The sequence below is a fragment of the Hydra viridissima genome, unplaced genomic scaffold (assembly GCF_058129835.1).
Source record: "Hydra viridissima isolate aposymbiotic clone 2 unplaced genomic scaffold, HvirCarnegie_v1 scaffold_5, whole genome shotgun sequence".
In the NCBI taxonomy this organism is placed as follows: Eukaryota; Metazoa; Cnidaria; class Hydrozoa; order Anthoathecata; family Hydridae; genus Hydra; species Hydra viridissima.
In genome coordinates, this window is record NW_028324304.1 from 10,614,326 (window position 1) to 10,639,335 (window position 25,010).

At 31.9% G+C, this 25,010-nt stretch overlaps 3 protein-coding genes and 1 pseudogene across 3 annotated transcripts in view; 1 reads left to right on the plus strand and 3 right to left on the minus strand.

Moving 5' to 3' along the window:
* LOC149888596 (uncharacterized) overlaps window positions 1-25,010 on the minus strand; it is a 38,230-nt gene that overhangs the window by 3,061 nt on the left and 10,159 nt on the right. The gene's annotated exons all lie outside the window — the stretch shown is intronic.
* On the plus strand, window positions 4,355-18,236 carry LOC149888597 (uncharacterized; annotated as a pseudogene).
* On the minus strand, window positions 11,019-14,269 carry LOC149888598 (uncharacterized). Its single transcript, XM_090087131.1, has one exon. It carries the CDS (start codon window positions 12,923-12,925, stop codon window positions 11,075-11,077), a length of 1,851 nt encoding a protein of 616 aa, XP_089943257.1. The 5' UTR covers window positions 12,926-14,269; the 3' UTR covers window positions 11,019-11,074.
* On the minus strand, window positions 19,491-24,525 carry LOC149888599 (52 kDa repressor of the inhibitor of the protein kinase-like). The gene is made up of 2 exons (XM_090087144.1): window positions 24,151-24,525; window positions 19,491-23,855 (listed from the first exon to the last, which is right to left on the minus strand). The coding sequence occupies exon 2, from the start codon at window positions 22,742-22,744 to the stop codon at window positions 21,293-21,295; it is 1,452 nt and encodes a 483-aa protein (XP_089943270.1). The 5' UTR covers window positions 22,745-23,855; window positions 24,151-24,525; the 3' UTR covers window positions 19,491-21,292.

Below are 25,010 nucleotides of genomic sequence, written 5' to 3' on the forward strand. Positions count from 1 at the left end.
TTCATATTGTTGTTTTAACAGCATTATAAAAGTTTAGTGAAAATAGATATTCCAATTATTCTAGCTGCACATGATCAAGATCAACTTTGGCATGAGACTCAGCGTGTTGCTTTAAGCGATTACTCTGATGTGGAATGTCTTCAAAAATTTTGTTTACCAAAAAGTAATATAAGAGATATTGTCAACACTTTACACAATCATTTGTCACTAATCACATTGAGAAGCAACCCAGTTTCTTCAGAAGCAAGAGTACTGATAGTGCTAAGGCTTTTATCAACTAGGAGTTTTCAAGCAGTAATTGGTAAGAATTATTAGTCAATACAAAAAAGATTAGCTATAATCTTATCATTCTTTATTGTTAAATATGCTTGTTATTAACGGGTTGTTATGAATGGAGCTTAAAGATGGTGCTTTATGCAGGGTTTTCAAAAATCAAAGTTTTTAAAATATTTTAAATAGCACATCATAGTTCATTTGAAAACACCAAATTATTTAACGTAAGTGCTAAACTTAAAACAATATTATAATATAAGGTCATATAGTTTATGATAAAGATCATGTAAAAAAACAATGTTTTGGCCAAAGGTGAACAGTTGTTCTATCTTGATGCTAACATTTCCTTAAAAGGTTTTTGCTGCTCTCAGGAGTTTTAAACATTTTAACATTTTAAAGATTTTTAACTTTTATTTTTTTAGAAAAGGATATCCTGCTTTGAACTGTCAGGTTGTCATTGATGCTGATGGAAAGTTTAGAGATGTTGTTGCAAAGTATCCGGGATTGTGCCATAATGCCTTTATCTTTTCTAATTCTGCATTAAAACAGACAATAGAATATGATCCAAATTCAGGTTTCCTTTTTGCAGACTCAGGATATGGGTTGTCACCAGTCATGATTACACCATTTAATCAGCCAACTACACCAGAGGAAATATACTTTAATAAAGTTCACTGTCAGGTACGTAGTGATGTGGAGCAAACTATTGGACGTCTCAATAACCATTTGAGGTGTTTGCAAAAAAGGGATGGAACACTTCAGTACACCTTAACAACTTGCTGCAAAATAATTTTTACTTGCACTTTACTGGAAAACCTTTGGATTTCATTAGGATTAGAAATTCCAGATAACATTAACTTTGAGGACAATAATGAAGATAATGTACATGGTGTTCAACCTAAATTAACTCAAACCAACCAAATTCGACTTGGTATTTTAAGAAGAACTTAATGCTATTTTATTATCAAAAACTATATGTTTGCAAGTCGAAGGCAATGATATATTGTTAAAATATTGCATGGGTGCCCACAGGATATTTTGTTTTAGATATGACACTTTTAGGCATATAAGCTTAAGTATGTTCATGTTTATGTCAAATGAGATTGATTTGCAAATATAAAGAAGTGATTGGAGTCTGAGAAAAAGAATACACCAAATGTCAAGGCAATGTATAAATAATAAAATAGCATTATCATACTAAAGTGCAGAGTTTGCACATTGCCTGAAATTATCATGTCGGAAACATCAAAAAATCTTGCAGGCCCCCATGAAATGTTATAGTTTCCGTATACAATTTGTTAATTATTTAGGTGTGTTTAATTGCATGATATTTATGCTAGAAGTAAATATTTATGGTAAGTTTAATTGTATATTAAATGTCAAAAGTTACAAATTCTTTATAATGTAATTGTAAATCAGATTAAGCAAATCTGATTAGGGCCTTCGAGAGGGGGAGGGCACAGGGGGCAAGTTGACCCGGGCGCCAAGCTTGGAGGGGCGCCGGACGACCCATCATAAATTTTTTTTTTTTTTACATTAAATAGAAAACATTTTAATGACTAACAATGTGAAACCTGATTATTTTTTGTATTTGAGGTTTAAACTTAAGTATTCGGAATAAAAATGCACGAATTGTAAAAATATCACAAAATAACATTCAATTAGATTTATAGGTGGCATTAGAGTCTATGAGCGAAAAAGTATGCTGACCTCATTTTTCGTCTGCTAAACCTGAGAAAGTGAAATCAAAAATCATTTACTTGTGCCCCGTTTTTTATTCTCTCATAATTTCTTTGATGCCTAAGTAGAATGTAAGCGACTTAAACGGATTAGGGGCTCTTGGTCGCAGATTTTTCAAGAGGCTGTAGCTGGACCCCTAGGATTCAAAACTGAACTCGCTACTAAAAGAAAGCGTAAACCGAAGCGCTTTCACGATGAGGCATCAAACACAGCCCATTTCCATGACAACCAAAAGAAAGAATTCGAATAGAACATTTTAAATATTGGTTGGATAATAATGATCTTTCCATTCAAGAAACCAAATGAAGACTCCACGGGAAGAAACGGCAGGGTCACATTTTGAAAGTTTCGACTTTTTACACTTTCTAGCTTTACTAACCATAATATCATATTTTGCATTTGAATTCAAATCAAATAAACGATTTGATGCATATTTAAAGTTTTTCTAAATTTTCCTAAAACTTCGAAACTTATAAAGGTTTAAAAGTTTAATAATGATTTATCTCAAAATGAAAAAATGTGACTCTGCCGTTTCTTCCCGTGGAGTCTTCAAATGTTGATTCAAATGTCAGTTTTGATTAGTGAATCATTACTATTCTACTGCTTTATTCAGAGAATTGATAGTAACGCAGAAATACAATGTGTTGTGTCAGAAATTGATAATTGCTGGATTCGCAAAACTTTAAATTTTGAAATTTCTTGGCTTGAAAAGAGGCACCATTCTCCAATTTTAACCCGGGCGCCATTGACGCTCTCGAAAGCCCTGAATCTGAACCCCTATTTTCCTCTTTTTTATATGAAATTGAATGTAAGGTTTGCAAAATTCCTTAATATTACTGCATGTATTGTTTTTGTAGTGAAATGCCTTAAATAATGTGCTAATTTTTTAAGCAAAAAAGAGTGTAGATAACTTGCTTTATCTAATTAGGAACAAATTTATTTTATGTTAATAACAACTCATAAATTCAGTTATTTTATAACTTGATAACGGCTTGTTATTTTACCAGTTTACATTTCTTTACCTAATAATATTGTTTTTTTGTTACAGAAGTTATATGAATTCATCTTCAGAAAAATATGCTTTGATAAATGTAATTACGGAAACTTGGTTTATTAAAAAAAAAATCAACTCTGTTGTTTTTTTTGCGTAAGTTTTTGCGAAAGTTCAGCGCAACTTATGCCCAACCCTAACTTTACGGAAATGCTGCGAAACATTAGTGAATACCAAAAAGTAACATGAACTTACGATTTCCGTAACCTTAGTTGAGCTGCGCAAAAGTTTTCGAAAGTTTAGTGAATAAGCTCCCAGATCTATAATTAAATTCTATAAGATATTTGCGCTCTGCGCAGAAACCAGTTTGTTTTAAGTATTATAACTAGCATTAAACTAGTAATAATACTTAAAACCAGTTTGAAAACCAGTTAATAAACATATTTTGAGGCAATCTTCTAAAAGTCCGCAAAAACAATTTTATTACATCCGCCGATAGCAATTTTTTTTTAAGTACTTCGGTTTTATTTGTTTACGTCTTTCCATATTTAAAGTAGTGACTCGCATAGTCCGCTATATTGGATCCTGAAGTACCGTCGACATCTGCGTCCATTTTCTGTTCCGTTTTTACAAAATGCTTTTTTGGGACGTCAGTGCTTCAAGCATTGTTTGATAAATCAGCCACTTTCAGTCACATTGTTTGTTTCATTTTACCAACAAGAAGGATCTCTAAGCATCAGTAAATTTTTATTTTTGTGTATCCGTAGCCATTTTGGTGTTTTTTCCATTTGAAATAAGGTAAGTTTTGTTTTTTTAAATAAAATTTATCTATTGACCGTACATATCTAATTTTTAACCATACACCTAGCAAATTCGTTTTTCTATGTTAGTTTAAAATTGTATTACAATCAGTTTAGTCAACAATATAAAATTTTTAAGCACAAATGTACATGTTGCCATAGTCGGCCGACTACCAATTATCGATGAGATCGTTTTTTTTTTAAAAAGTAAAACTAAGGAGCCATGATACTAGTCTAGACTCTAGATTACTCTAGAAGTAGATCTATTTCTATCTGTTAAAATGTGAACTTGTTATAATTGTAAGTTATTAGATCTAGAATGTAGATTATTCTAGATCTAGATTGGAAAATTAGACTTAGTGACTTAGACTTTACTACTTTATAAGTTTATTCAGTGAACTTAAGTGACTAGTTTAGTCAGTAATGACATAGTCTTAGAACTTTTAATTGTTGATTGATCTATTCTAGACTCTAGAATCTGTGACTATATATATATATATTATTATATTATAGATCTAATTCTTTCTTTTTTTTCCGTTTTTAGGTCCATAAATTCAAAATGAGAAAAACAACCCAGGATTTATGGAGTTTCATTGGAGAAAATTTTTCCCTAATCAACATACCTATTAAGAATGGGTGTATTTTATATCTAAAATATCAAAGTAAAAAAACTCTTGCAGAGTCTACAAAGATTTTAACTGAATATTTGCCAAAGGCTGATGTTGTTAAGCTAAAGACTGCCATTAAAAGAACAGAAGATGGTTTTTTAAAATTCAAAAAAGTTCCTGATCAATACTGGTTTGAAATAGTTAATTATTGTGATATGCCTTTCAGGTATCAACCAAAGGAGGATGAGTCTACTATAGCAATGACCAGTATAGATCTTAATACAGCCTTTATGGCAGATACTACTGATACAGGAATAGTTGACACAACCTTAGATCTCAACACAGCTTTTGCTGATGCAAATGAAACTCCACATGCTGCGGCAGATGGCATATCATGTACAACAGGCTTCAGCAACCAAAAAGGTTGCCCGTCATGTTTTGCAAAAAAACAATCTCTCTGCCACTCTAGAGAAACTGTTCAATTTCTGAGAGATAAACTAAAAATATATAAAAATCTAAAATTTACAAATCGTAATTTGACTCAGAAGGAAAACAGAAAATCTGCTTCATTGACTATGTGGAAACAAAAGTATCTTCACGCTAAAGACAACCAGATAGTTTTGAAATCTCTGGATCATAAAGAGTGCATTAGTTCAAAAAGGAAGATGAAGATATCAAACAGTAAGCTAAGAACTCAGTTAAATAACTTATTAGAAAAAAACAGATCTGAAGCAAAAGAAAGAGATAAACACATTAAAAGCATTGAACTTGAGTTCAAAATGGAGTTGGTGAAAGTAAAAAAGGAATGTTGTCAACTCACAGAACAAAACCATTATCTCTTAAGTTTGATCTTAGAGCCACAAGACAAAAGTGTGGTTGAAACCATGGTAGGACGAGCATATGGTCCAGCATTGAGGAAATGTCTCTACAGGTCCTTAGTTAGCCAAGTACCTATCACAAATATAAGTGATGTTCTAACCCATGTATGTCAGATTTTGACTGGGACAGAACTGTCTTCAGTTCCGCACAAATCAAATGTTGCCAGAATGGCTTTTGAGCTAGAAGTGATATCTCTTATTCAGACAGGAGAGGCTCTACATACTTGTGACGTTGCGACTTTGGCATTTGATGCCACTACAGTAGTGGACAAACATCTCAACAAATTCCATGTAAGTGTTTACCCACAAAAGTAGTCACTTACCATTTCTACCATGAGACTACCAGGGGGTAGAGCATTTGATTATGCCACACACATATTAACAGCATTGAAAGAAGTAGCTGATACTTATGCTGATTTTACACAGATGTCTAGAGTAACAGTTAAAGAAATCTTTTTGTCCAAAATTAAAAGTTGTCTTTCAGATAGGGCACCTGTGAATCATTTTGTTATTGAATTGCTAAAACAGGATATTAATGTTGAACTTCTAGAACTTCATTGCAATGTGCATCCATTGGACGGAATAGCTACAGCGTCTAAAAAAGCTCTCATTGATGTAGACAAAGAGTTGAAAATTAAAACTGCCACTGGAAAAGAAGGATCTGTAGTGTCTTTTCTGTACAACCTTTCAAAACTTAGGTAACTATATCTAATTTATATATTCTTTGTTTTGCTGACCTTTTTAAATAACAAATATGATGTATGGTACTATAAAAAAATATAACACATAATATATATATATTATGTATATATATATATATATATATATATATATATATATATATATATATATATATATATATATATATATATATATATATATATATATATATATATTTATTTATTTATTTATTTATTTATTTCTAAAAGTAAAACAAATTGAAAACTATTTTTAGATATAGCGTCAAAGGTGAACCAGCAACATTCAAGTCTTTCTTGAGAGAACATGGAGTTGCTCCAGGAACCTTTCTGCGCTATGTTGGAAACAGGGTACATGTAATGTTTCACATGGCTGGAGTTGCTATATTCCATGCTGCTAAAGTCATTTCTTCAGAAGTAAGAGTTTTATTTTTACAAATTATTGATAGAGCTTCAAAAATATAATTGAAAATCAAGTTAACATTTTGAAATATTAACTTTCAGACACAACAAAAATGTTGTGAGTAAAGCTCTTTTTGGGGACATCGGTAAAGATGGCATCATCTTTCAGCTGCAAGCTCTAGGATTGATTGGAAAAGTAATTACAGGCCCGTGGATGAAACTAGTTTATGGCAATGTATTGCAGAAATCTAATCTTGAACTGGTTTTTTTTTTTTAATTTTAAAATAATAGTAGTTAAAACTTATTTTTAGTAAAGTTGATCACATTTAATAGACCTTTTGCCAGATAACGACGTCATGAATACTACGCATTGCATTTTGGGATTGCCTGGGAGCAAACAAAAGTTAAATTCGTTAATATCCTGCCATTCTCTTATTAGTTTTTTAAAAGTTGACCACTATTATATATTTGGTTTACAACTATTTTTTTATTTTATTCGCCACACTTTTTAGTAATGGTAAGAGTGATCGTTGTGCAGTATTTGGTTGTAACAACGATCGTCGGTACAAAGAAAAATATGTTTTGAAAGATCATATTTGGAAGACATTTAGTTTCAGCGAATTAAAATTTTTTACTTGTAAAGAGAAATATTTTTCCGCATGGACTAAAATTATTAACAGAGAAGTAGTCGACCCTTCAACAAAAAAAAGAAAGCTATATGCTGTAAATAAGAACACAAAAGTATGTGCAAATCATTTTGAATATGGGAAGCCAACTGAGCTATCCCCTCATCCCAGGCTATATTTGAAAGGATACGAATTATCTCCTCCTCAGAGTAAAAGGAAATTACCAATGCCTCGATATACACCTATTAAAGTTTCTAGAAAACAAAGAATTACACATTTATCAAGTACCTGTACCACTACTAGTAGCAGTAACAATAATGACAACATTCCCAAACAGTGTTCTCTGTCAATATCTCCTCCATGTCTATCAGCAGCAGCATTTGATCAGCAACTTTCTCCACAACAACTCAATTTAATTACTAACACACCAGCAACTTACCTAACACCAACAACACTTTATAAACAAAGTTGTCATAAAAGATTAACATGGGAGGCAGTGCGTTCTTTACCCAAAGTCATAAAACTGTATACTGGGTGTCCAAACGAAAATGTTTTTTTGTATATTGTTAGTCGTGTTCAAGCTAAACATAAAAAAGTTTCTTACTTTATGGATCATAAACGTTCATTTGAACCAAAGCAGTATAAGTTTAGTCCTGCTAGTAAACCTTCAAGTAGAAGGAAACCTGGTCCAGCACGGCAGCTTTTTGTTGAAGATGAAGTGTTACTTACTTTAATGCGTATTCGACTTGACTCACCATTACAAAATTTAGCATTTCGCTTTAAAATTTCAGTAAGTCACGCGTCTAGGATTTTAACTACATTTATAACAGTATTAGCCCGAGAACTTGAACCATTGATATATTGGCCTACTCCAGAAGAAACATTAAATTTTACACATCCTCATTTTATTGGAGATTTTGTTTATGTTGAAGGTATTGGTGACTGTACTGAACAAACTATTCAAAAGTCTGCCAATGCTAAAGCTCAATATCAAACATATAGTTGTTATAAAAGTAGAAACACATTAAAAAAACTTATGTTTTGTACTAAAGGCGGTTCTATCTCTTTTGTTTCTAAAGGTTACTCTGGATCTTCCTCAGATCGTTTTATCACTGAAGATTGCAATGTTGCAAGAAGATTCACTCCTGGTTTTATTGCACTTTTTGATAAAGGTTTTAATGTTCAAGATTTATTTCTATTGAGGCAGGTAAAAGCTGTAACTCCACCATTTTTATGTAGTAAGCGACAGTTTACACCCTCTGAAGTGTATCATTGCAAGCGCATAGCACGTGCAAGAATACACATTGAACGTGTCATTGGAAGGCTAAAAGAATTTCGACTTCTAAAAAACACTCTTCCAATTACATTAGTCCCTCTAATAGATGATATATGGATAATTGCTGCTGCCATTGTTAACCTGCAACCACCACTAGTAAAAGCAACAGCAGTATAAGTTGTTGTTCTTTTGTGTTATTTTTGAATGCTGTTTTTTGAACTAGTTGTACCATGTGCAGCCTGCTAAATCCTGGTTGTTACTTGGCAATTCCTGGACCTTTTCCGAGACCAGGTCAAGAGTGGCAACTAACCACTGTACATTACTAGATATACATGTAATCTTGAATATGATTACACAATATGCAAAGCAACTTACTGTTTAATTGATTCTTAGAAAAGTATATTTTGATGAAATATCAGGAGCATCAGTGCCAACTGGTGTGTGTAAAATTTTTTTTTTGAATTTGTGCGAATTTGTGTGAATTTGTGAAAGTTTTAAGTAGTAAAACAAAAAAATATGTGATAATTTTATGAAGACAAAATAAGTTATAAAGAAAGTAAAATTTTAAATTTATAATTTTAAATAATTTTAAAAAAAAATTTTAAATTTATAATTTTTTAATTTTTTTTTTTTTTTTTTGAGTTTTAAACTTTTTTTTTTTTTTTTTTTTTTTTTTAAATTTATGTTTGAACAAATTAAAACAATAAAAACACTCAAAAATTAGTGCATTCAAAGTTAAACGTGAACAAAATCAACCTAGCAGCATAATAAACAAAAGGTAATTTTACAGGTAACAAATGCTTAAAACACATTGACAAATAAGATAAAATGCTTTACAGTCAGCCAACTAAAATTATTTGAGTTCCATCAATATCATTCAATATAATATAATTCTCAGGTTTGTCCCCGAACAAAACCCAAACTAGGAAATATTCCTTGAACTCTAAATAAAATAAGTTTCTTATCGTAAAGTAACTTTGTACTAATAGTTTCTTAAGACTTTTGGGCTTTTATAAACAAGTTTTTATGAAAAAAAAAAAAAAAAAAAGCGCGCATATACATTGACAAAAACACATATAATGAAAATTGATATTTCACAGTTGAAAATGTATAGATCATAAAGCAATCTGCCCACGTGTATAAAATATACGAATGATAGATGTCTAGCCGGCTTGCAGCTATTTCCCCTGAGATTACCCTGATTTTTCAAAAATGCAACCCTTTTTCCTACATAGTTCTTTTTTTTTTTTTGCAGACATCGAAATTCCCTGACGTTTCCCTAATCCCTGTATGTGATATTATTTTATATATTATTACGATAATATGTCACAACAGGGTTCATGGCAGTTTTAGAAATCCATTTTCCCTGAGTATTTCCTAATTTTTACCCAATTTCAAGTAGTTTTTCCCTGAGTTCGGTTGGCGAAAAGTATGAAATTTTCCTTGTTAATGTTGAAGGATATAATACTTTTGCAACTGAATTCATGTTTCCCTAAAATTTCTATTAGAATTTTAAAGAAATTTTATTTAGAAAGATAATTCTTCATAATTAATTGATAGCAATCTGTTAAAATAAAAACTCAAAATTTGTATATTGCAAAATAACTTCAATTTATATATAAAACTAAAAAACATTCCTGAGTTTTCCCTGATTTTAAAGATTTTTAAAAAAAGTTCCCTGAATTTTCCAGGTGTTTCCGGGTTTTTCAAAATTTAAATAACTTTACCCTGGTTTTCCAGGTTTTCTCTGAGTGCCATGAGCCCTGCACAAAGTGCCTGGGTATATAAAATTTTAACAATTTCAGAGTTTGTATTAAAAAAAAAAACGAAATAAAGATATTGTGCCAAGTAAAGAAATTCTATTTTAGCAAATAATCACAGATTTAAATTGACATTAATAATAACTAAAGAATTATACATAGTAGTGTACTGGTAATAATTATCACAATGTTGTTGATATTCCTATGTTGATAAATAGTAAATGTCCTACTCAGATTTCTACTTTATGTCTTTTTGGATTACTTTTTTGTAACCATCTCTTAGAAACCTTATAAACAAACAATTCCAAAGTTAGTATCGGCTAAGGTTGTCATTCATTAAAACTAGTTGTTTTCATCTAGTTTTTTCCCTCACAGTCTTCATTTAACCTCTTTCTTGCTCTTAAACTTTACTCAATCTTTTCTGTAACTCTTAACTGAAATAGTGGTAAAATATGTGTTGTAGTGAATTAGATTTTAAAAAATCAAACATAAAAATGTATAACTTTTGTTTATATTTAGTTGTTTATTTAGTTTAAAATTTATTTTTTCAATCATTTTATTTTTATTTCTTTTTATTTTATTCTATTTATTTAATTTTTTTTATATATATTCATTTCTATTTTTTTAATTTTATAATATATATATATATATATATATATATATATATATATATATATATATATAAATATATATATATATATATATTTATTTTATTCTTTTTATTTTACTTTTTTTATTTAATTATTTTTTTTTTTTATATATATATGTATATATATACACATTATTTTCTATTTTATTTATTTTATGTTTTTATTTTATTTTTATTCTTTCATTTATTTATTTTTCATTTACTTATTTTTTGTTTTTATTATATATATATATATATATATATATATATATATATATATATATATATATATATATATATATATATATATATATATATATATATACACACACATATACATGTTTGAGTTTTTATTTTATTTGATTATGTATATATATTGATTTTATATAGTTTTCTACATTTTTCTCTTACAAGGTGGTGGTGAGTCTTTAGGTAGCATTTGGTAATAATCTGTTAATTGTTTCAATTCTAATGCTGCTGTATTTTGCTTCTCTGCCTTTTCAACTTGTGAAACAAGGCTTTGGATGACTTTACTGCAGGTGTAAGTGGTTCTCACAAAATCTATGTCATATAAATATGGAAGCATAACATCGTTAAAATATGTATCTAATTTTGGTAGACACTTTAAAAAGAAATTTGGATTTTTAGCAATACGAAATGTGCAAGATTCTTTGGGTAAATAAATTTCAAAGTCACAGTAATTGGCACCTGTAACAAATATTTGGTGCTGAACTTGGGTGTAATAAGGGTGATTAAGTTTTATTGCAAAACTTTCATTACTTTTTACTATAAAACAAGAAGACATTGAAAGGTATTCTGAAATGGTTTTATCTCTTGCTGAAAAAGGACATTTGCATTCTAACAAACCAAATCCACAACAAGTACAATTTATAATTCTATCAGGACTTTCACCAAGAAATGGATACTCAGAACAAATTGTCAAGCCTGCTATGTCACAACTAAAATTTTTATGTAAATTTTTATTTTTTCTAACATAACGTTTGACAGCAAACTCTTCATTGCTTCGTCCCCATGATAGCACACTACTGGAAATAGTTTCATTTTGTTCACAAATCTTTATACATAAATTAAAAGAGGATGTCAGATTTGTAATTGTTTGCCTATAACTAACTTTTTGAATTACCTCATGGGAAACTGATGATGTAATAACACCATTTCTATATTTAAACCAATTAACAGAATTTGACTGGCCTGTTGTTATACTGCAAATTTTTTTTATATTTGAATTTGTTCGGTGGGTTTTTAAGTTGTTGTGAAACAAATGCATATCGGTTATATGAACTATTTCATCAATGGTTTTAGGATATTCTGTAGCAATTGTAAAATCAATATCTATTTTATAAAAACTTGTTTTTTTAAACTGCAAAACACTTGCATTACCATTGGTAGCTTTAGCAATATTCTCCCAGTCCTCAGCTGAATATGTGACATCAATATCTGTTCGCGAACGAGGTTCATAAAAGTTTCTACTTGGACCAGGTTCAACATCATCATTTTCAGGATGTGGTCGCCTTAAAATAACTGAATTTATCTCACATGGTTCATGTATTTTTTGACGTTTTACAACTCGTACATCCCATTGTTGTTTTTTGCCAGTACATGTTTTATTATGGCCTAACCTGACTTCATTCTCAATATAATGCAATAAACTGAAGACATGTTTACAAGATGAACTGTAACCTGCAATACACGAACACTCAGCAGTAAAAACATACTCTGAACCATAAAAACATACCCAAACTAAATATGGGTTTTCTTTTATTCTTGTCTGTGGAATAACAGTAGCTCTAACGTAACAATACCGAATACTGTCGACAATGTTATTAAAGGTGACATCTTTAACATGCCCAGAATATTGCAAGTTTTTTCCTTCTCGAAACGCCTTCATTGCACTCTTATTAGTAGCATATTCTTTAATGACTTCTAAAGTCGCATTTGGAAGATATTGACTTCCACTTTGCCAGTTACTTTTTAAATCTTCAGGAAATGGAAGATGAAGAACATCGTCAACAACTAACTTTCTTCTTCGACTGTTATTTACTTCATTGATACGGTTATCAGTGGTAGGTAACAATGGTAGGTTTAAAGCTTCTGCCATAACAACTTTTTCTATCAAAAGTGCTTTTCGTGCACTTCCTGAACCAAGCGGGACACCTCTTGATAATAAATACGTTCTTAAGTCATCTACTTTCCACTTTGACAATTCTACTGAAGTAAAAACCATATTTAAACAAATAAATAAGAGTAATAATCTTGGCTAATACAATAATCGCTGATTTTCGCATAGAATTATATATGTTGGAAGTTTGTTTGCTCCCAGGCGATCCCAAAATGCAATGCGTTTATAATGGCGTCGTTATCTGGCAAAAGGTCAATTGCTGTCTTTCTATTTTTTTTGCTTAATATTATTTTAGCTTAAGAATATTGTGTACCCTTTTTCATTTATTTTTACATTTCATTAAATTTAGGTACCAATGTTCCAGATTTGTCATCAAAGAATCACCCAGATGAAACAAAGTTCCGATGATTTGTTGTCAACAGATCTAGATATTTTTGGGCAAAAATTAGTGTTTGACGAGGTGCACAAGTCATTGCTGAAAACAACTGATATAACGCTCCTCAACAAAATAACATCAACTCTTCTGAGTTCTATTGAGTGTGTTATTCATAGACAATTGCACAATTATGTATCTGGGCCTCTATCTAACCCTACTGAGAAAATATTGAAGGACACACTGTGAAGCCGTAGAGCTTAATTATATGCGGACGAGTAGGAACAAGGTTGATGTACATACGTGGCGTTTTTAAGAAGTTGAGTTTATGCATGTAAAGATGGCTTACTTATAATATATATGTATTTCATTACAAATTCTGGTTTTTATTAACGATATAACAATGGCGCTGCGAGTAGGGTCTGAGTTGACTTTAGATGACCCAGACAATGCGGAAGCATGGATTAGGTGCTTTGCAGCCTCCGCACGTTCCAAGAAATTAAAAGATGAGATAAACGATTCTTACGAGATAACAGACTTATTTCTGGCAAAAGCAGGCATTGAAGCAGTAAAAAAGATTTCCCTTATGGTATATCCAAGAGAGTTAGAAAATATGATATTCGATGATATTAAAACTGTTATTATGGCCCATTTGAGGCCTCAGAAACGTTTAATTATCGCTGAAAGAGTTAGATTTTTAGCATCAAAACAACAAAACAATGAAAACATTGTAGCATATGCACAAAGACTACGCGAAGCTTCACGCTTTTGCAACTTCGAAAAATTGGGAAAAGATGGCCAAAGTGCGGAAGATGATTTAGTTCAAATGAGATTGATTGATGGCCTCCAGTCTCCTGATCAGAGAATTAAAGCCCTAGAAATGTTACAAAGTGGAGATTCGCCTAAATTAGGAGCATGTATTGATTTTATCAGACAACTGGAGCAAATATCATGTTTTAATATACAAAACAACATTGGAAGCAACATAGACATACCTTTAGTTAATCATATTGATAAAAACAAAGAAAAAACATTTAAATGCAAATATTGTGGCCTTCACCACCCACCTAGGAAATGCCCAGCATTTGGAAAAAATTGCACAAAATGTGGAAAGTTTAACCATTTTAAAAACGTATGCAGAACAAACACTAAGTATGAAAAAACAGTAGAGGAAATAGAGAACGATGATACTACTGTATACTCCATTAACATGAATGGTACAAATTCAGAGATTAATGTAAAAATAAACGATTATAATATGAAGATGCAAGTTGACACAGGGAGTCAAGTCACAATCATTCCAAAGAATTTTTGGGAACTTATATCTAGACCGAAGCTACAAAAATGCTATCTTCGTCTGAAACAGTTTGATGGTACAATCATAAAAGTCCTAGGTGAATTTGAGGCAACTTTGGAAACTGAATCAAAAATGGATATAGTACGAATTATCGTTGCAGATTGTAATAAAAATCATGGCCTAATTGGTATGGATGTATTAAATATCAATGTTACAAAATTAATTAATAGTATAGACCCTATTGTTCATGGGCGTTTAATTAATTACAAAGCTAATATTCTGTTAAAAAACGGCATACAACCAACTTATTTCGAATCACGACCCCTCCCTATTCACATTAAACCACTAGTGATAGATAAACTGAATGAGATGATACAACAAGGTTTGCTCCAAAGGGTCCCTCCTGGTGGAAGCAAATGGGCATCACCACTTGTGGTTGTAAGAAAAACAGATGGAGACTTACGTATATGCGCAGACTATAAAATAGGGGTTAATCAAAAAATATGCTCAGACTCATATCCTGTCCCCAATATTGAGACGGTATTCCATAAAATGGTGGGAATGAAATATTTCGCTAAAATCGACCTAAAGGGAGCTTATCATCAAATTGAGTTGGATAAAGAGGCACAAGAAATAACTACAATTAATACCCCTATCGGACTATTAAGATGGACATGTTTACCCTTTGGAATAAAAACAGCGAGTGCAATTTTTCAGAGAGCGATAGAATCTGTTGTAGGTGATCTAATCCCTAACATGATTATATTCCAGGATGATATATGTGTTGGTGCGGAAAATGCTGAAGAACTTAAATCGAATTTGAATAAGATTTTGAGCAAATTGAAGAAATCTGGAATGAGCATAAATACAAGAAAATCAGTGAATGAAGCGAAATGTCTTTCATTCTTAGGATACGAACTGTCAGAAAAGGGAGTTACCCCAGATCGTAATCTAGTCAGCAAAATACTCGGAATAAACCCTCCTAAGGATAAAAAGGAACTTGAGTCGTTCATAGGACTAGTAAACTTTTATGGCCGACATATACAAAAATATGCTGAAAAAATTATGCCTTTAAACAATTTAAGAAAGAAAGGGGTTATATTCGAATGGAAAAAGGAACATCAAGATGCATTTGAATTGCTAAAAAGGAACCTTAGCGAAGAGCTTGTAGTAAAGGTTTATGACATCAACCAAGATCTGGAATTGACCACCGATGTCAGCGAAAAAGCTATATCTGGAATACTTTCACAAAATGGCCATCCTGTATTGTATCTCTCGCGAACTTTATCAGACGCTGAGACAAGATATTCTAATATTGAAAGAGAAGCTTTGGCTATTGTATGGTCTACTCACAGGGCTAGGCATTTTTTGTTGGGTAGAAAATTCAAACTAATATCCGATCACAGGCCACTAGAATTTATATTTGATGGTAATAAAGAACTGCCCAAAGTCACATCCGCTAGAATTTTAAGATGGGCCATACAAATGATGGCATTCGATTACGAAATAAACTATAAGAAGGGAGAAAATATTCCTCATGCTGATGCCTTATCAAGATTGTCTTTTCTATCACAAGATGAAGAGAAGGACCAAGGGACATTTATACACTTAGTCGAGTCAGATATTGTTAACCTTGATCAAATAATGAAAGAAACGGAAAATGATAGAGTATTGATGGACATCAAAACCAGAATAAGCAAAAATAATTGGGGCAGATGCTCTGTAACAGAAAGACCATATAAATCTATTAGGAATAAACTGACTATCGAAAAAGGAATCATATGTAATGGAGATCTCATTATACCTCCTCGAACGATGAGAAAGATGTTCATCAAATCGGTCCATGATGACATACATTGTGGCACAATGCAAACGCGATGTCGATTAAAGTTGGAAGCCTGGTGGCCTGGCTACTGTCAAGATGTTGAAGAATACGTAAAAAACTGTGAAAAATGTGCTGAAATAAAAGTGAAGAAGGAGAGGACATTACACACATGGCCAAATGAAAGTAAACCTTGGTCTAGAGTACATATGGATCATGCCCATATGCAGGGCATAGGACTGTTTTTAATTTTAGTAGACTCCTTTTCTGGATGGCCGGAAGTAATTAAGGTAAATAACCGTGAAGCTGCCACAGTGAAGGCAGTACTACAAAATGTCTTTTCGAGAAATGGAGTTCCGGAAGTTTTGGTCTCTGACAATGCTGCCGAATTTCATGATACCACCTTGCAGCAGTGGCTAAAGAAAATAGGTTGCTTGCCGTATAAAACCCCGCCATACCACCCTCAATCTAATGGAGCGGCTGAAAGAATGGTAGAGACTGTAAAGATGGGGTTAAAAGCGTATTCACCAGATAAAGGTTCATTATGTGGATATTTAAGCAGAATGCTTTTAAGCTATAGGACAATACCCCATGCAGGGAGATCAAGAAGTCCTTCCGAGATGATGGGGAGACAGCTAAGATCTCCTCTCACTATGAGTTTTGAAAGTGGAACACCATTATGGTATCGACAAAAACCAGATTCCAAACCTGAACTTGCTGCATTCATATCTCAGGCTGGTCTTAACACTGCAATCATTTTGAGGAATAACTCCTCCGGAACATTAGCACACTGTGATTAAATAAACAAACGCCTAAATGAACCTAACACACCTATGAATAATGGAGACGCTATACATGATGATCCCATCAACAATGAGAAACTCGATCTTTCCAATAGTGATAGATCTGATATACATGATATACCTGAAATACCTGTAACTAAGGAAGAACATATCCAGAATCGAAGAACTACACGGTCGACGAGGGGACGAAAGCCGATACGTTTCCGGGATGTGAAGCCGTAGAGCTTAATTATATGCGGACGAGTAGGAACAAGGTTGATGTACATACGTGGCGTTTTTAAGAAGTTGAGTTTATGCATGTAAAGATGGCTTACTTATAATATATATGTATTTCATTACAAATTCTGGTTTTTATTAACGATATAACACACCTGCATATTACTATTAGCATATGCGCATATTAACCACTATTAGCACCTGCCAACAATATGCATGCAGAACGTGCTCTTGGCATGACAGACTGTCTACTTAGAAAAGCCCCCAATGCCACTTTTGGATATCTAGATTCAAAAGTTAAAGCAAAACTGAATCACACTCTTCAGTGGATTGAATCCAAACCAGAAGATATTCAAAGAAACCTAATACAATTTTCTATCACTAGAGGATCACAGATCCGAAAAGCAGGAGTGTTTGAAAGTAAAGGGATAGACGATAACATTAAATCAAGACGGATTGAAGCATCTCAAAAGGCTAACAAGGCATCCAGGCAGAAACTGGAACGAGACATTAAAAAAGTCTTGCTAAATAATGGCTCTGTTGGTAATGAAATGTTTATAAAAGTTGCCCCAAACCAGAAACCTTTTCTTGAAAAAATGTTAAGCAATCAAAGTATGACTAATCATTTGTTTAATCATAAATGGGAACTAGACGATGGACAGGACAAAATTTTTTATGGACGAATACTAACAGAAAGGCAAAAAGACAAGAGAACTGTGTATGTTACATCTTACTGGGGTTTTGACGAGGACTCATCAGAGGATTTTGACATGTTTATTGAGTCAATTATTGCTGACATGATACTTGGCAAACTATTTTTTGAAGTTTAGTTAACTGTTATTGTTTATGTAAGAAAAAAATTTTCATGTTCTTTTACTACTTATAAGTTCAAATTCATCTCTTGAAACTGTTCATTTTGATGTGTTTTTCCCTATATGTAATCTTAAAAACTTATGAAATATTCATATTTACTTAAAAAAAATCATCAAACGTTTTTTTGTAATTTGCATAATTTATGGATAATAATTTCTTTATTTCATTTCATTTTTCATTGCAACTAGTACAAATAAATTCCTCTTTTGAAACTGCTCATTTTGGTATATACATTTGTTAATGTATTCATAATAGTTTCTGAGATATTTACATTTGAAAGAAAATTGCTTCACTTTTTTTTTATTTCTCTATATAAAGTCCATAGGATGTCAAGGCACTTCGGACAAACTAAAAATCTCAATAACTTTTGAACCAATAAAATGCCAGCATCATAAATTTGGTGTTGTTGGAAAGCATTTTTCATTCTGTTTCATTTTATTACACATTTATTGATATTGGATTAAATTAACTTTTATGGTGCAACTACCTAATTTAAAGCCAATTAACAGTGTAATTGATATTTGCTTTAATTTATGAATGGTTTTCCCTGTGACGTTGAAAATATATTAGAGGAAAACGATGAGCATTTTCGAATGTAGAAAGAGTTTTATTGAAATTGACTTACTGCATTTAAAGCCTTTACGGATTGCAATAATATCAGTTGTAGCCATTTAACCGGAAAACATAACAAAAAGTTTGCTGATTTAACATTAAACACATCCAAAATCCATACTGAATCATTTTGGAGACCGATTAGATGTTATTTGATATTTAATTCACAAGGTAAATAAATGTTTGGATGAGGCAATTTACGAGCATTTTGAATTTAAAGAAATGTTATCAAAACAACTGTTTGTTTTTTCGTTTTTGATGTTTGAATAACATTTTAAAAAGTTAAACTTTTTTCACTAACAAAAGTTAAATGATGGCATGTTATTTACAAAAATTGATCTAGTGGTAAGTGTTAAACATTTTTATCACTAGATCATCTGTTGTAAATTAGATGCCATCCCTCCACCTCCACCAAAAAAATAAAGTTACAATAAAAAATGCAAAACAAATAAAGATTTTTCAAAATTTAAGTAAAACAAAAGGATTTCAAAAAGTTTCTGAAATAAAAATTAAATTCCTAAAAGTCATAACATCTCTGAAATATTTGCTTTTAGAATATTTCCACATTTATTTTCAGTTCCGTAAATGTAATAAATTCTTGAGACTTAGTGGAATTAAAAATAACGTATAGGTTAAAATTATGTTTTTAAGACATTTTTTTAAACCTTAGCCTGGGGTTTCTGTCAATGAACATTTGGTTAACGAATTACTTTTCTGTGGTTGTTATACTAATACTCTGAAAAAACATCACGAACCTCATACTTTCTATCTGTATGTATGCTGTATTAAAGAAATACAGACAACATTTTGTTAAAATGTTTTAAAAGTTTTGCTGCGCTGTCTGTTTTTCTACTTCCAGCTTCATTGTTTGTGTTTAATCTCAATATAAATAAAAAGCAGAGAAAATTTAGGAAATGAATTCTCTAAATTTTTATTTACCTTGTTATTAAGTTCTATGATAATGTTTATATTAACTCGCTTTTCTGTTTTAGTTTTTATATCAGCCTCATTTTACTTGTGATTATTATGGTGTGGAAGCTATTCAAAGGATTTTAATCATGTAAAAGACAATACTACGAGACGTTCTGAATTATTGTTGCGATAAACGGGCTTAAGCAAACTATGTAACTTGCCTCTGAGGGGTATTACTGGGCATTTCCTAGCTATGCAAAAACGAAATGATAGAAACACAAGAAACGTTGGGAGATATTGTGGACCAATTGATCAGCCTTTGAAAAAAATACACTTTTCCTGCTTATCTAAACAAAGTATGAAGAAAAAACTCACCAAGTTGACAAATAGGTTTATCAATTACCGATAGAAGAATGCAAACTTTGAAAATAAGATATTAACAATTTTTATATTACTAAAACCTGCACAAGCTGGTGTAGCGAGGAAAAAGTATGGAGTTCGAATCCAATTCCAAGATAATATTGGTTACACTACAACTAAATTTGCACCTTTTTTGAAAATTCATTCTTTCATACGCTACCGAATGAAAACTAAAGAAAGCAGAGCACCAGTGATACGTACGAGAAACCTGGTTCTTCAACTTTTAATCCAGATGAATTTGAAATGACGAACTATTATTAACAACAGGAAGTATTATTAGAAATCAATCATTTTAAAACTCCGTCTGGTTTTTTGAAAAATTGATATTTCTGAATTCTCATTATTTCCACTATTCCCCGGTATATTTTAAATAATTTTCAAATAAAACGGAATATCTAAATATTTGATTAATATCTCAACTTAAATCATGATTTTTCTTGCTTATACTTTAACCTCTCTCCTTCCCTTCGGTCATTCTTAGTCACTTAATTCCTAGAGACTGCAACTTCCTCCACTCTTTATGCTTCCTCTTTATAATCAAGAAATAGTATTTTAAAAAACCCATGAGAAGAGGAGAGAAACAAAGTTGAATGTAGCTACTAAAAAAGTAAATACAGCGCAAATGGTTGGTTATTATCATTTTTTTCTAGGTTTTGTTTTTGAATAAGTTTTTTTTGCTCAATATAAACTGAGGATCAACAGTGATCGAAACTATATCACCACTCGGTTGTCATGAATGTATGACGTAGTTTAACGTAAAATTCAAATTTTTTTGATGAAATTTTTTGTGTGATTAAGAGCACGAAATTTGAGTTAAGTATGGCAGAAAACAAGCGCAAAGACTATATGAAAAATTACATGAGAGATAAAACTTTTTTTTTCTCAATAGTATTATACTATTGACAATGTCCAAGACATGGGAAAGTTAGAAACTAATTTGAAAAACAAAAATCTATATTTGCAGATGGTAAGTTATGCTATCAACAAGCCCGTACGCAGGATTTTTCGTGGGAGGGTGCGAAATTTGAAAAAGTGGACCATTTTTTTACAACATATTAAATATATTTCTTCCAAAATAATACACAAATATAAACTTTATAATGACACACAAGCTTAATAAGCACCGACACTGAATTGTGTGAAGTCAAATAATTTCAGTCAAAACAGATCGTAATTGTAGACGCCGAGGATATTTTTGTGAAAATATATCAACAATTTTCTCTTCGTCGATGACTTTACCATAGTGGATATGCATTAATGCAAGTGCAGAGAGTCTTTCTTGCTTCATACTTGCTCTCGAATATGTATGGAGCCTGTGCAATGCACAAGCACTACGTTCGCATTCGCAACTGGTCGCTGGGATTGAACAGTAAATTTTTAGAAGAATGAAAATGTTTGGGAATAAGTCTTCGTCGCATTCTTTTAATGCTTGCGCTGCAGTTGAAGGACATTCTTCTGGAGGTTTGTTTTGGAAACGATCCTTCCATCGAAACAACTCTTGGGGAAACAAATCAGTAGATGGTAAGTCTTCTGCATAAAATTCGACAACATTTTGAAGAGATGCTCCTCCCTCTTCACAGAGAGTAGATGGTACAAGCCCCAACAGTTTAGAGGAGAGGATGGAAAGGCCAGAAAATTGACTCTCCAACTCTGAGCTTATGTGGTTAAGGAATGGAGTGACGAGATTTCGTCGATAATCCTCCTCAGGATTAATCGCAGGAGCATTGTTGCGCATTATTTGACGTCCAACAGTCCTTGGCTTTGTTGGTTTGGTGTTGACAGAACGTGCCATTCGTTCGGCTTGGGTGTAGACCCAAAAAAATTCTTTGTCCATGTTTCTTAAAATGTCTTTATAAACAGATTTCACCTCAGCAATTTCATGGTATGCCATGATAATATCCACAGTGCGGCCTTGTAATTTCACAGTTATTCCTTTCAAATATGACAGGAATCGGTACATAGTCAAGAAACTTATAATAAAGTCAAAAGACGTAAGACTTGTCAGTAGTGAATTGGCATTGTCTCTGGATGTTGTATCCCATGTAACATTTGTGAAATCTTCTCCGCATGCATCTTTGTTCGCACCATACGCAATATATTCCAGAACGATAATTACGTAGCAGTATGCTTGATAAAAATGTCTGTATGAGTCATGCCGTGAAGACCACCTTGTTCTACATAGGTCAATGAGACCTTTTCTGGGTTTGGAAATGTCTGGCAATGCCTTCATGATGATTGATTGCAGAAGACTCTCGCGATTTGGACTGGCAAGGAAAAACAGACAACAGTTCCTCAGTTTGGCAATGGCATTTCTTGTATTTGGAAGAGAACACGAATGGGCTATAACAAAATTAAGGCAATGTCCACTGCAGTGGACATATACAGCCTTTGGAGACTCATTCTTTATCTTTCTCTGAACACCTACATTATCACTGGACATATTTGCAGCTCCATCGTATCCTTGACCATGAATGTTTTTTAAATCGAGATAGACGTCTTGCAGAAATTGAATCATGGTGCAAGCAACCACTTCTTTGGTGATTCTTGAAACATGGAGAAAAGATAAAAATTCTTCACGAATGTCTTTTGTTTTCATCAACAAATCTAATGCAAAATGCAAGTTCCTCACGATAATGGCTAGTCACCTCGTCTGCAAGAATACTGTAGAACGTAGCAGCTTTTATTTCTTTAACCAAGTCACTACGGATGATATCGTATCCAATAATTGTTATAATTTCGTTTTGAATACGCGGAGAGATGTATTTCGCATTTCAATTACTGATACCAATATGGGAAAGATGCTGATGTAGGATTTCATCATGTTTCGCAATAATTTGGAGCGCTGCCAAAAAGTTACCCGGGTGGTATTTTATCGAATTATCAGATGCCAACAATGTTTCTTGATCACCTCTCAGAGCAATTCACTGTCTTCCGCAGAAAAGGATTGCCTCAGCTATTGTTTTTACAATGTGTCGATTCCTTTCTATGTTAATCTTTCTTTCTTCATCAAAATGATTATCAATGTTTTCATTTGGCTTCTTGATTGAATTACAAAACGTCTCTGACAAAATCATTGCATCGCGGTGGCTTATTTTTGTTTGATGCTGTTTTGCCTTTCGTCTAACTTATGAAACGCGGTAAATGTTTTATTTAAGAATATTCCCAAATTCTGTCTTTTGGAGATAGGAATCATTACCAAACAATGGATACAGTATGCGCCATTCAATAATGGACTGTACACCATCCATTTGTAATCCGTCAAGTATCTTGCCTTGAATTGTGAAGAAATTGTGACGGAAAAATATATTCTATAGGTGGCTTGAAGTGAATATTCAAGAGAAAGAACTTTTGACTATCATCGAGTGTCCTCATCACCATACTCAATTCTTGATAATTCATTGTAGCATTCAATATTTTAGCAACATGATTGGTGAAAGCGAGAGGTTCAAAATCTGATTGTTTGGTAGTACGAGATATTTTAGCGGGAGGACTATCAATAGAATCATGTTGTTTAGAAATTGCGGTATTAGTATTTGGTGCATTTTCATTGAGAGATTGATTATGATTTTCAGTTTATTTTTTTGTACAACATCCATCTAGAGATTGACAAGTTTTAGCTGCTGGTATTCGTTTTTTTTTCATTTTGCTCTTTGCGCCCCATAGTATATGAAGAGTGACTGAGTATGGTCAATTTTTCATAATAATAACTATGTAAATTTTTAAAAAATGAAATTATAAATATATCATATACTAATAATAGCAATATAAATATAAAAATGAAAATGTATTATCAGATAAAAATTTGTGCAACACCAGTAATTTTAGAAAAAATGTGGATGTACAGGATATACATATATCATACACAATAGCGTAAAAAACAATTTAAAGCAATGTAAAATATCAGTTATCATTGTGTCCAACAATAACATACATGATAATAAACAATATTTGCAATAATAAACTATGAAAATATACGGAATAAATAAAAAAAGGACATCTTACTATATTGGATGAGAAATAATTGATGTGGTAATCGAAACGTATAATATTAAAACTGTGATGTATAAAGAGAACTTAAAGAAAACAAATCAATTAATCTACGATAGCATCTGGTTGCGCTAATAAGCAAAGGCGAAACTAAAATCAAAATTGCTGTCAAGAAAAACTGTACGAACGTCAATGAAGACATTATAGTGTTCATAACGACAAGACTTAGCGACGTCAAAAGTGTATAGTACCGTAGAATAGAAAAATCTAATCAATATGAAAAGAAAAACGTATGCTGTATGCAGTTAAAGGTGCAATTTTTCCTATAAAAAATTTAATATTACATAAAATGTGGACCTTTAGAAAATTGGAGGGGGGGAGGGGTGCGTATGCACCCTACGCACCCTCTCTGCGTACGGGCCTGATCAATCAGTTCATTCTTATTTTGCTATTTAGTTATCCAAAACACGCTCAAGTTTATTTCGTCAATTTTGGTGAAAAAAATTGAGAAATGTTCAAAAAACTTTTGAAAGTTTCTTGAACAATTATCCTTCATTTATCATATTGGATCTGATGACGGTTTAAAAAAAGTTATAGTAATAAGGGTATAAAAAGTTTAAATGATAAGTGCGAGAGACCAGCGGCTGATACAGAGTTATATTATTTATAACACTGTATCAGAAAGTGATTTATTTAAATTTTTATTTTTAAGATAAAAAATTTTCTAATCTTTTGGAAAAATAGTTTAAAACATTTTTTGAAGTCATGTTTACACACACACCATTCTTATTGAAATTATTTATTATTACTGACAGATAGTATGTGATGCATTTATGTATCACACTCAATGTTCACTGTTGAGTTGGCAGAGTATT

What these genes read in the sequence shown, in the direction of transcription:
- LOC149888599 (XM_090087144.1), bottom strand. Translation starts at nt 22,744, where the DNA reads ATGAAAACAAAAGACATTCGTGAAGAATTTTTATCTTTTCTCCATGTT.
- LOC149888598 (XM_090087131.1), bottom strand. Translation starts at nt 12,925, where the DNA reads ATGGTTTTTACTTCAGTAGAATTGTCAAAGTGGAAAGTAGATGACTTA.